Source organism: Rhopilema esculentum, chromosome 2 (assembly GCF_057945365.1).
Source record: "Rhopilema esculentum isolate cy_ngs chromosome 2, ASM5794536v1, whole genome shotgun sequence".
Classification (NCBI taxonomy): domain Eukaryota; kingdom Metazoa; phylum Cnidaria; class Scyphozoa; order Rhizostomeae; family Rhizostomatidae; genus Rhopilema; species Rhopilema esculentum.
In genome coordinates this window covers 5,638,181-5,650,235 of record NC_142816.1, presented here as the reverse complement: position 1 = coordinate 5,650,235, position 12,055 = coordinate 5,638,181, and the positions used below count along the sequence as shown (strand labels likewise).

The following is a 12,055-nucleotide window of genomic DNA, read 5'->3' as shown; positions in this document are numbered from 1 at the left end:
GCCTTGTGCTAGCGCCTCGTTTGTCAACAAGAGCCTCTTTACCAGGTATACCTAGCAACCGCTCAATTGATACTGGCAACCAACACAAAAAAGAGATGTACCTGTCAGTTTTCTTGTAAACTGTTAAATCATAGATTCAAAAACTGCAGGAGCCAGTGCATTAAAACAGAGGTAAAATATAAATTTATCACAATTAATTTGATCCTACAAGGTTCCTCTAAAAATGTTCTTATCCGGTCCGGTTGGACGACTGCACTTTAGCGACCCACTTTTTTGTTACCTGGTCGGAAATTGAATTGAATTACAAACCTTTCGACCTAGCAAGGTTTCTAAAACAATCGAAAGTTCGAATCTAAGATGTTCAGCCAGTGAAGGATTCACTCTCGCACATTTGCAACTATACATCAGTTTCAGTTTGAAACCTTGTTTGTTCATCTAATTTTAGCCTACAATCGATATTTACCTTGAAGATTTATGTTTTTCCTTCAACCCATGATCACTTGGTGCAGTCTTACGTTTTTCTGTAGAACTAAGCTCTTTGTGTATTTATTTTATATATATTTTATGGATGCTCTCGTATGTAACTTGTTCGTATATCCACTTACGTGACAAAAGTATGAAGACGGTGAGTAGCAAAATGGCGGTTCAAAAACTAGCATTCTAACATTGATTGGACAAATCATGCTGTTTTGGTGGGGTTCTAGAAATGGCGTCAGCAAAATGCATTTCGTAGCAAATTCAAGTTCTACCTTTCTATGATAGAAAGGTAACAAAATGTCAAGGAGAAATGGAAAATATCAATGTTTTAGTTTCAATGTAGAAAACACAAAAACGACCAGAAAGAGAATGAGAAGCAATGAAAAATTTGGATCTAGCGAGTCATTTGTTTGCTGAAACTGCAAGAAAGTTTGGTTGCAGCAAGTCTACAACATATGTTATTTACAAGAACAATAAGTTAACAATGCGTACTAAAATTAAAAGAATGGTAGGCCAGGGCAGGCCGACTTTTGATTGGGCCTAATGGCATCTGCAAGCTGGCGTTGTGTGCGAAGTCAATCAATGATGAATATTTTGTCCAATTATTTCTGGAAGGTCCCCAGGCAAGTACAAAAACAAGTAATGATTCTTTGCGAAGGCAATTTATTTTTAAGCAAGACAATAAACCTAGTTATGCTGCAATTGTGACAAAAGTTTCCAAAATAATTACATCATGGTCTTTCAATAACCCCGTCAAAGTCAAAGCCTTGATGTAATTGAAAACAACATGTTTTCATTAAAAAATCCAAGAAATTAAATCTTCTAAGACCAAAAATAAGCTCTCTAAAATCTCTTGAGATTTCTTCCTGTATCCGAAGATATTTCGTTAGAAAATTATTTCAGTGAGTTCCAGTTCAAATGGTGGCTGCCTAGATTCTTGGAGGCCATACGACAAAACATGAATAAAGCAATTGTCTAAAAAGTTAATTCTTTAATACTTTATTGAATATATGTTTATTTTTACGATTGGGTAAAATTGCAATTGAAAATCTCAACCAGCAATCTTGTTGTGTTCCACCGATTTTCTATGTTGTTCTGTGAGCAAAGGGTTAATCACATTTGCTTTGAGGCGATCGTCCTAATACTTTTGTCACGTAAGTGTACAGCTAGCTCTATTGACACAAAACCATTCTAGGCAGGACATTGCTTGAATTACTTCCTATTTTGCCTGCTCCGCGAAATGCTATTGGACAGTGTGGATGCAATCCTAGCCAAATCCGTGGTATTCCCCCTTCTATTCCGTAGCGACAATCCTACAAAGTGAGGCAGCCTTTTCATTAGCCCGGGTTACAACAAAAGTTTGTTATAATGTATCCGTTCCAGGTTGAAATAAATTAGCATTTAAATGGCTTTGAAAAAAGCAAACATTTAAATGTTTTCATTTAAATGTTTGCTACTGAATGTTTGCTTTTTTCAAAGCCATTTACAAGTTTTGTACCACCAAAAGATTGTTTGCAAATTTGCATTTGTGGCAATAGTCCTTGAATTTACTTCTAAAACGCTATTGTTGCTGTTGTTGATAATGATGTTGTTGTTTTTGTTGTAATTGTTGTTGTTGTTAGTTGGGTCAATAGTTGTCTGGGTTTGCTGTTTCCACTAACTCATAGGCGAGTTAAAAGATAGCCGAGTTAAAACTGATCCACTCTGAGATAACTATGCCTTTTAGGTGAATAACCTTGCCTGCCATATGTCTTGGTACACTAACGTCACGTTTCAAAGGGCAAATTTAGCCATTCCCCTTCCCAGCTTTGAGCAATGGTGGTTTACTACAAAACAACAAAGTGGATTAGGAAGTACTTTTTCTGCGACTTCTATGATATTTTCTAAATTATCAGCATCGTTTAGTGGGAGGGGTGCGGAAATTGAGGTATTTGGAAAAGAATTGGATAATCTAAAAACATAGCGCAAATTTATTGGGTTTCCAAGTACTTTTAGCAATGATTGAATACATCTTTCAGGTGGATAGCATTTAACAGGTTTTTGTTTTACCTCGGAAGAGTGTAGAGGCTGTGCGAGTATACAATATTACAGTGACTTTTGTTCAAAATTTTCGATAAGCAATTTCTTTCTTGATACACAGCTTTTCTTTGAGGAATCACACAGCTTTCTTCGCTTGCAAGAACTGTTGTGCACAATTTTCCTCATTCTTATTTACAATTCATTGCTCGCATGACGTGAATTTGATCTGCTTGTGTTTCACGCCCTTTTCCTAATAAAGTTGCAGAGATTCAGAAAAGAGTTTAAAAACTTTTAAAAACAATATTTATATTGCTCATTTTGTTACTATGATTGGTATACACAAAGTTTGAAGTCTATAACAAAAATAATTGTTAATACAAATATGATAATGGATGCTCTGGTATGATACAAAGATAAAACTAAACAAATTGCAATCCTAGAAACTCTCTCTAAGGATTTACTCCTGGTGACGTCATCTATGGTATCAGGTTTGCTTTATCGAGATCGTGAGTGCCAAAGTATGTTTTATGACGAGTTTATGCACTATATTTACCTAAATTTCAATGCACTGCAGAGAAACAAGTTTACGGTTCCTACAAGATTTTTCATAAAGTTATTTGTGTGTCAAAGACATACGCTGAAATTTTACAGCAAGAAATTGTTTGTTGCTGCCAGAATATATGTTGATAAGAGAATTGAGGAAAGAAGAAATTTAAACAATGAAAGCCTATGCATATCCCCCTAGCAGATAAGTCTGTTTCCGAAGCTAGCCAGCAACCTTTGCACAATGCCCTTATGAAAAGAAACCTCCAAATTTCTGTAATCGCAGCTTGTCGTTAAATATAAAAACTACAAGGTCCCATTCTCGATTTGCAGAAAATCACGTCAAATTTTGTTGCCCAAGCGACATCAGTTGTTAAAGCGTCTTTCTTCTGGCATTAATTGAATGTCCTGTTAATCTTTTCATTTTTTCTCTTTGATGTCAACAGCACTGCCTACATCTGCATATGGGTCCTTCCTTCTGTGTTGCGCCACTTTTTCTTGTGTTTTTGTCGAAAATGTATTGCTTTCTTTTGATTCAGCCATGCCTGTTACCGAATTACCGGAGATCCCTTGCGCAGGAGTATCGCTAGAGCCTGTTTGTAAATTGCTTTTTGGCTCGCTCGTAGACACGTCAAATTCTTCTTCTGCTGTGCTTGTGTCGAAATCTTTCTTTGATCCAGGTAAACTCTGTGTTGTCTTCTTGGTTAGCGACCCTACGTCTGCATATGGATCTTTAATAGCTGTCGTTGAATTGCCTTTATTAATCTTTCCTAGCTGACCGTCTTCCGTTTGTTGGCCCTTAGAAATCTCTCTCGCTTTCTCAAGTAACTTATTAAGCTTTTCAGTAAGTTCAGCAACATCTGCTTTTGATTTCAGTGGCTCTGTTATTGTCTTTTTACTTGAGCTGCCTTTATCGTTGTCAAGAAGTGACGAAGACCCCAAATCTGCATAAGGATCCTGGTGCTTCATCAACATTCTTCGTTCTGTAACAGGGGCACCCACTAACATCGCATTAGTCCCTTTCCCCTCTTTCTTTCCATTAGAGTTGCTTTTCTTCTCTGGAAAATCCACTGAAACACCCATCTCTGAGTAGGGATTTCGTTTGCCTTCAGAAACCCCCTGTCGCTGATCGGAGGACACCACAGTGCCATTGCTATGTTGTAGTAAGATAGATCTCGAGGATACCTGCGACGACTTGGTGTCGTGAGCTCTCTTGTCAGCTGTAAGGACAGGTGTCCCCATATCAAGGTACGGGTCTTTCTTGCCCCCAACAGCTGAAGTGCCACCTTTCGGCTGTGAGATTTTCTTAGTTGGGTTCGTCAACGGAAGGCCATTTACTGTGGCCTTCTTTGATGGTCTGTAGCCTGGATCTTCTGTTTCAGCCACAGGTATTCCTGAAATAAACGAAGAGACATTTTCATGCTTTGTATTTCTATTTTACGCCTGAAAATAAAACAAGGCACTTGCAAGCTATTCGTTTCAAGAAGTACTTTGGTCTTTCTTTTGCAATGTGCGAGGCCAGGATGTCTCATTGGTTAGGGTTGCAGACTACAGACTTAAGGGTCTGGAGTTCTGGTCTCTGCAATGAACGAATTTTCATTTAGATTAAGGGGAATTGATCGTTGGTTCTCTGTAATTTCAGGCGTAGGAATCACTGGGTGTGATCACATCAAGAGGAAGCACCAAGACATATCTCTATAAGCATAGCTGTCAGTAAGAACTCCAATACACACACAAATACAATACCATACTTTTTAGTATGATCACGCACAGTGATTTCTAAATGCTTTGAATAAGGGCCTGTAACTACCTTCAGCCTAGAGGTAGGCGTAGGTACAACCAAGCTATAAAACATTAACATATGACATTTGTGTTTCACAATAGTTCCACAAAATGTTCCCTAGTTTGGCCACAATGCAGGTAGTCCGACAAAATTGATCAAGAATTTGTCACAAAGATGTCGTATGATAAGTTTGCGTGTGTGACAATATTACTTAACTTGAGAAAGGTTTTGCTTTTAGCATTAATTTTCAATATCAGAAGAATAAGGTAAAGAGCAGTTTGAGGGTTGATCAATTTATTAAGTATAAAGTTTTATCTCTAGAAAGCTTCTCTAACAGAATATTCTCTAGTGATCCCCAGTCAGAATTTTCTCTATAGAAGGCAGACAATAATTTGTAGACGTAGATGTAGATCTGGATGAAACAGGTTCTGATGGAGTGCACCCCAGCTTTTCGTCCAGACATGCACACTGTGCTATGTATTAAAGGACTTACAGGAACAAGCATAAAGAAATTGTAACGCATGTCCCCTATAATGGAGGGAGGGAAATTGCTCCATCAATGATGATCATTGGACGCCTTTTGTTTGTCTATATAGTCGAAGACGAATTTGAGAAAAGTCGACGATTTAAAGCCCTTAAGCATTTGAACAGTCAGTAATAAATGGTTGGGTAGGGGTGGTTTTACTAAAAAGATGTAAATAGATATGGCTTGAAAGGAGAGACTATCCGTTCTAAGGGCCAACATCCCTGTAAACGTTTTAATCAGCTCCGTAAATTGGATTCTCACTTACCCATTGAAGCGTATGGATCGCTTCTACCCTTGCTTCTTTCTGTACCAGCAACATTTCCTGTTGCAGCTGTTTCACTCACAAGTTCGCGTTGGCTTTCTGATTCCATATGTGTGTTTGTAGCAAATTCCTTCTCAGCATCTTTTGACTCACTCTCAGGTGCTTTTGGACTATGAAGTGCTTCATCTGCTAGGCCTAAACAAGGTAAAATTTGTTATTGTAAGCAGTCAAGTCTAATTGAATACTTTTATATCGAAATGAATCGAAAATTTCCCTCTTTTACAGAAACTAGAGACTCGAGCATTTGTGGAACTCGTTGTAGAAACCCTCACTCATCGTTACACATTTTGGGTATTATAAACCTTTTTTTATTGATAAATGTTTAAAGCGAGAGAGAGAGAGATGTTACCAATTCTCCTTCTTGTTCAGTTGCAAAGTAGCGCAGTTTGGCAAAACGTTTTCTCCAATGAAGTGGAGTATATTGTGGGATTGAATTTAACTATTGAAGTTCAGGGCATCGAAACAGAGGGCTAATGGGAATGAACACTTCCTCCCTTTTCAAAAGGGGGCATTTTTTTTATTTTGCTATTTTTTCTTGTATAATTGAATCCTGGCCGCATAATTGGCCTCATAATATCGGTAGTGATTAAGCCAATATACAGAACATACCAATTTCTGTGTAAGGGTCCTTGGGTCCGTTGACTTCTGCTTTGACGTCACTTTGGCCTTGGACGTTCTCAGCGATAGTGGAAGGAGTGTCGTCTGGAGTATTCAGGCCTGCTGACATTGTGTTCTCCTTAATCACTGGGAACGGCCTATTTTTCGCTGATTTCTTCCCTACTTTCACTTTCTTATGGTGGTTTTTTCGTTGTACCTTTTGGCTTATATGGTGTCTTGCTCTCGCTTTTTTGTGCAATCTACCCTTCTGCATCCATTTATGAAATCCCCTCTTCTTTCCGCGTCGATTTCCGATCATTGCCCGCTTTGCATGCGGAACCTTATTCCGTTTGATATCAGCATATGCATCTTTGTTGATGTCATGGCTCTCATCCTCTGAATCCTGATATATCGATTTTGGAACGGAAACGCTAACGCCCGGGCTTGTTCGGGCCACTATCTCTGGAGTTGCATCTTCTTCTGACGACGGTCGTAGATCAATCTGGATAGGACGTCGTAGCTTTGCCAATGGCCCCCTAGGATTAAGTGTGATCCTCACTGGAACCTTTGGTAGCTTGCCTGCTAGTTGAACTATCGCCTCTGGATTTTCAACCCCGGAGGCTTGCGTTAATGCCTTAAAAAGGGTGTCTCTTAACAAGGCATTCTCTTCTTCGTCATCTTCTGGTGTGGGCCTTTTACTTTTCACAAACCTAGATTTCCTTGAAGATCGTTTTATTCCTTTATGAACATGATTTGAAGCTGGCTCTTCTCCCTTGTAGAACTTCTCGTATGGTTTCATTGCCAATGCATCTAAGCTACCGAAGTACTCGTGTGCTGTCTTGATCATCTGCTTTTGATGCCTGCAGGTCTCATCGACGCAATCATCATACGACGGGTCGTCATTCGAAGAACTCTCATCCACCTGGTAATACGACTTCTCATCGTCAAAATCTCTCTTTTTCAGCTCTTCGATGAGCTTTCTCAGCTCAGGGACAGCTGTTTTCGACCGCTTGTCGATCTGTGACGTTACGTCATCAGTGGTTTCGTCCTCGTCCCCAACTGTAATCTTGTTCAGGTACCCTTGTATTTTTGGCAGATATTGGTTATAAGTCACCAAGCTCCTAGTTATTCCTGGATAGTGATGCTCTAGCTCAACCTGTTGCTTCTGTAACCCATTAATTTTACCCCTGATACTCGTCACTGATTCAAGTTTGTTTGAGCTTCGCAATCCCAGCTCACTCATTAGATCCTTAATTGCCATCTTATACAAAGACACCATCATATCCTTATCAAATAAAGACAGCAATTGCCTCTTCAATTGATCGTCGTTGCTCGCTTTTTCACTTTCTTCTGTTAAAGCTTTCTCGAAAACTTTTGCATCGGAGAAACCTTGACTAAAGCTTTCTGGCTTTGTTGCGGTGGTTTGCGGACTTTGCCCATTTGTTGTTGCAGCTGTGTGTTTTTTCTCTCCCGAATTACCATCAAATGTTGCGTTATTCGCTTGCCCACCGTTCTCTGATGTATATGACTCAATATTCTCTGGCAGTTTTAGCTCAAATTCTGTATTACCAATATTGCTAGTGAATGCAGCTTCCTCGCTTGATTCGGTGTCGCTGTTCTTCTCTCCCTTTTTGTCTTCACTTGCGTCCTGCTCAGCTTTTTTCTTTTTGTCATCTTCCTTTTCTTTCTCTTTGTCATCTACTTTTGCAGCTTCTTTTTTGTCCTCGTCTTTCTTTTCTTTTTCTGCACTCTTTTCTTTGTCATCTTTCTCTTTCTTTGCTTTTGTTTTATCGTCTTTTTCATCTTTCTTATCGTCTTTTTTCTCATCGGACTTTTGCTTCTCTTTTCCTTCCTTATCCTCTTTGCTTTCTTTCTCATCTTTTTTGTCTTTCTCTGCCGCTACTTTCACAATCTTCTTGTTTTCATCTTCACTTGTGTTTTTCTCATCATCAGGCTTAAGAGCGTGCATTGTAATGGGATCGGGGTCCTTCTTCTTATCATCGGTAACAAATATGTCTTGCTCTTTCGACTTTGAGCCTTTTTCCGAAGACTTTTTATCCGTACATCTCAAGAATGCGTGCTGGCCTTTGGGTAAGCTGACCGTGACACCCCTTTTGTATGCAGCCGCTGGTACTAAGAGACTTGGTATTTGGACCTTCTTCTCTATAATTCCAATTTCTTTGATAATTTCATCTCTTTTAGCCCCAGTAGCTGCACCAGCCTTTTTATCCTTCCCTAGAAGCGTGAATCTGAAATTTGGATACTCAAGCACTGTTCTTGCTGCAGCCTTCATTACATTTACAGGCCCGATAGCATCCACAGTTTTGTCTTTATTAGCATTGAACTTCATCTTGATAGCTAGCTGTCCCTTCAATTTTATAGCCACTGGGATAGTAACAGTGCAAGGAGGGGGTGGTGGTGGAGGGGGCGGAGGTGGAGGTGGGGGCTGAACAATAGGTATCGGAATATATACAGGCTCAGGTGGGGGTGGGGGATGTTCGTGAATCACATGCACGGGTTCTGGATGGTGGTGATGGTGATGTATTTCGGTTTCGTCATGATGGTACTCCGGCTCGTGATGGTACTCCTGCTCATGATGGTACTCTGGCATTGGAATATGGTAATCAGGCTCGGGATGATGGACAGGTGGCCCACTGTGTGGCAAATGTATTGCGTCAAATGGATTATCTAATTTCACGTGGTACTGATGATTGTTCACTATGTTTTCCAACTGATTTATAAAAGGCTCAGTTGAATCTGTTTGCATTGAGTTCTCGTTGCCGATACCCGGCATCGTATCGATCTGCCCACCGATCCCCAACCCTGGAATCTCGACCGTGTCTCTGTTTTTATTCTGTTCATCGTGCTCTTTTGCTTGCTTGTGTTCGGTTTTGGCATTATCTGAAAGAAGGAGGTAATTAGCAAGAATCCGCATTGGCCAGACAACATTTCTAAGAACGGAACTTGTTCTGCTCCAAAATTCAAGTTCAGGGTGCAGTACTTTGTTTTGTACCACTTCCATGTCAGTGTAATTTATTGTCAACGAGTTAGAAGTTAAAAAACATGCACCAAATCCACCAGGGTGATGGCAGATAATACAAAAGCTCTAACTTATAAAGACAATCCTAGACTTATGAATAATGCATCTAAACTTTGATAATCATTCTTGAATAGTCTGTGATTTCTATCAAGATACGTGCCCTTTATATGAGCAATTTGATATAGCCTGGCAAGTGATCTTTGCTTTCCCCTTCGAAAGCCATACAATATCTCCCAAGCATCCTTCCATTCGACTGACATATTTGAAGAATTATAACTATATCCTCACCTGCGTTACATTCAGTTGATAAAAAAACCAGCACCGCCAGCAGATACAAGGAGAGCAGATGCTTAATCTAAAATGCGACAAAACATAAAATCTTTATACTCTGTGATTAAAATCTACCAAATAAGAGGAATGTTTATGGAGGAAGTTTGGAACGATCGTTCGACAATTTTTAGACAGTCATATGATCTTGTAGGAAGTGAGAGGCCGTTGGGTTCCGAGTGCTAATGACAAAGTAACAAGCTCGGATTATCTTTGCAACTTATGGTCAAGTTTGAATTGAAGAAGGAATTTGAGTAAAATATTACGAGCATTTACTCTCGTGTACTTCTGAAGTTGGGCTTCATTAAAGATCTTTCTAAAGAAAGGCTTTTAATTTCAGTTGCTTGAACCTTTCCAAAGAGTGCCCGATCCGTAATTTTAACATGAAATTGATGCTTTGAGCTTTAGTATGTCATAGCTGAAGTCACTTTATCTTCACACAGTCAGTTAAATTGCCACTTTATAATAGGTCGTTGGAAACTTTGTACAAGTAAAAACTTGCGCAGTTTTTTATTCCTATTCTACTTTTTGGAGTAGGCTGCATAAGGTTAAGATGGCTAAGCGGCATTCTCGGTAGACTGGAAAATGAGCTCTTCCAAAAACCCCTTGTTTACATTATTATCTTATACACCTCCGTATTTCCGCAAGGTTCTTTACTAGGCCCGTTGCTTGTTTAATCAAACTTAAAAGGCGGTGCTGTAGTGTAGAAAGCTCTGGAGATCATGGCACTATGTTGTGAATACTGTACATAGGCACAGCCCAATTTAAGTTGCAGATTTAAACATCACTGTCTCATTAAAGCATCGAAGGGAAAGTTTGTAGCGGTAATAGTTATTGAATGATTCCAGATCAAAACAGACCTGAAAATATCAAGCATTAATCGTTGCTTGCAATCCTGTTTCACATCGTTCAAAGTTTTGGAGAGAGAGCTGGGGCAATCAAGGTAATAGATGAGAGTAGTGATGCAAAAATTAGCGATTTCGGACAGGTCACGGATCCTGAAAAGAGATGCCGGCTCGGTTTCTGGAGTTTTCAACCCAACCTAGCCCTTGTCGGTGCTCGCGGAGAGGTCTTTTGCGACTGATATTATTATTAAGGATTTCAGCAAAAACAAATTTGCGTCATTTCTCATAACAGTCGAACCCTCTGTTTCTCTGTTGCATTCAAATCTGAAGCTGCCTTGAATTGTTTGTCTAGGCAACATTTAAGGTCATAGATCGTTTGCCAATCTTTCATCTGGTGCATACTGTTCTTTCAATGGCTTGAACAAACACGCTCAAGGTTTCAAAAATATAGACCCTTCCTACTCCATCCGCTTTTTGTACGATTCAACGATATTGAAAGTCAGGTTTAGTTACAATTATCTTCCAAGACTAAGAATAAAGGAACTAATACAAAAGAGATCAAAGTTCAAAATCAGGAATCTCATATAATCTTATTAACTCATATCCAAAGAAAATTGCTGTAGGGAGATTAGGTAGGGAAAAATCTTAGTAAAGGCTTCCAGGTAAAGAATATATCGGAAAGGTGAAAATAATTAAGGACGATCGCCTTTGGGACACTAATTAGGTTAAGCAAACAGTAGAAGAAGTTCGTATCTATTGATATCGCCTTCTAAGTAAACGGAAAGGTATTTGTAAAATTCAAGAGAGATATGCCACACACTTACCTGTATCCGCTTTTTGAAGTCTATAAACATTTTATCTTTGTTTTTTATCGACTATGTTCATGCATCCATTCTCAATCAATCAATCACCATTTTAAATATTTTTACGATAATAACAGCCCTTTTTTTCTTTCGAACCTCTTTTCGAAACGTAGGGCTGGAAAAACAAAATATCCTTGAAAAAATGAGGAAAAGTTTTGCTACGCTTGGACGATTTGAAGTGAATAGCTGAGCAACGCTGGTGTCAAACACTGGTTCGCCGGAGCTTTAGAATACCATGGATACCCAGTGACCCGTTACTTGCTTCAGTGCCTCTGCTAGCTGCCTTTGATATTAATGATTGTTAGCTATCTATAAACAAGTCTTGTTTAAGAAGATACAATGCAAATAAACACTGCGCTGAATTCAACTCTGTATTTTGTCATTCCTATCAGACGTTGAACCATCTAGAAAGTATTTGTAAAATAAAAATAAATGCTAATATTGTTTATTGTTTACTTTATAGCAGGTGCTTACTGATTTATGATTTGAGGTTCACGTGATTCAATGATCTAATTTCAGCAACAGGTTCACTCCAAATTGCTTCAAAATGTGAGCTTCCAGGAGTTTCACTCATTTTGTTAGAGACTTTCCATTAGAATCTCTAGAAGCTGTTTTTGAAAATTTCATCCAGGAAGAACCTCTGAGTCTAAGGCACTCTTTTATTGTTACATCTGTATTTAATTGTGTTGCGAGTTTAGCTAAGATATGAGCAG

At 39.0% G+C, this 12,055-nt stretch overlaps 1 protein-coding gene across 1 annotated transcript; it reads right to left on the bottom strand.

The window, feature by feature from the left end:
• Positions 1–2,785: 2,785 nt before the first annotated feature.
• On the bottom strand, positions 2,786–11,550 carry LOC135695719 (uncharacterized). Its single transcript, XM_089108918.1, has 5 exons — positions 11,304–11,550; positions 9,596–9,662; positions 6,280–9,168; positions 5,614–5,805; positions 2,786–4,433 (listed from the first exon to the last, which is right to left on the bottom strand). Exons 1-5 carry the CDS (start codon positions 11,331–11,333, stop codon positions 3,460–3,462), a joined length of 4,152 nt encoding a protein of 1,383 aa, XP_088965044.1. The 5' UTR covers positions 11,334–11,550; the 3' UTR covers positions 2,786–3,459.
• Positions 11,551–12,055: the final 505 nt, after the last annotated feature.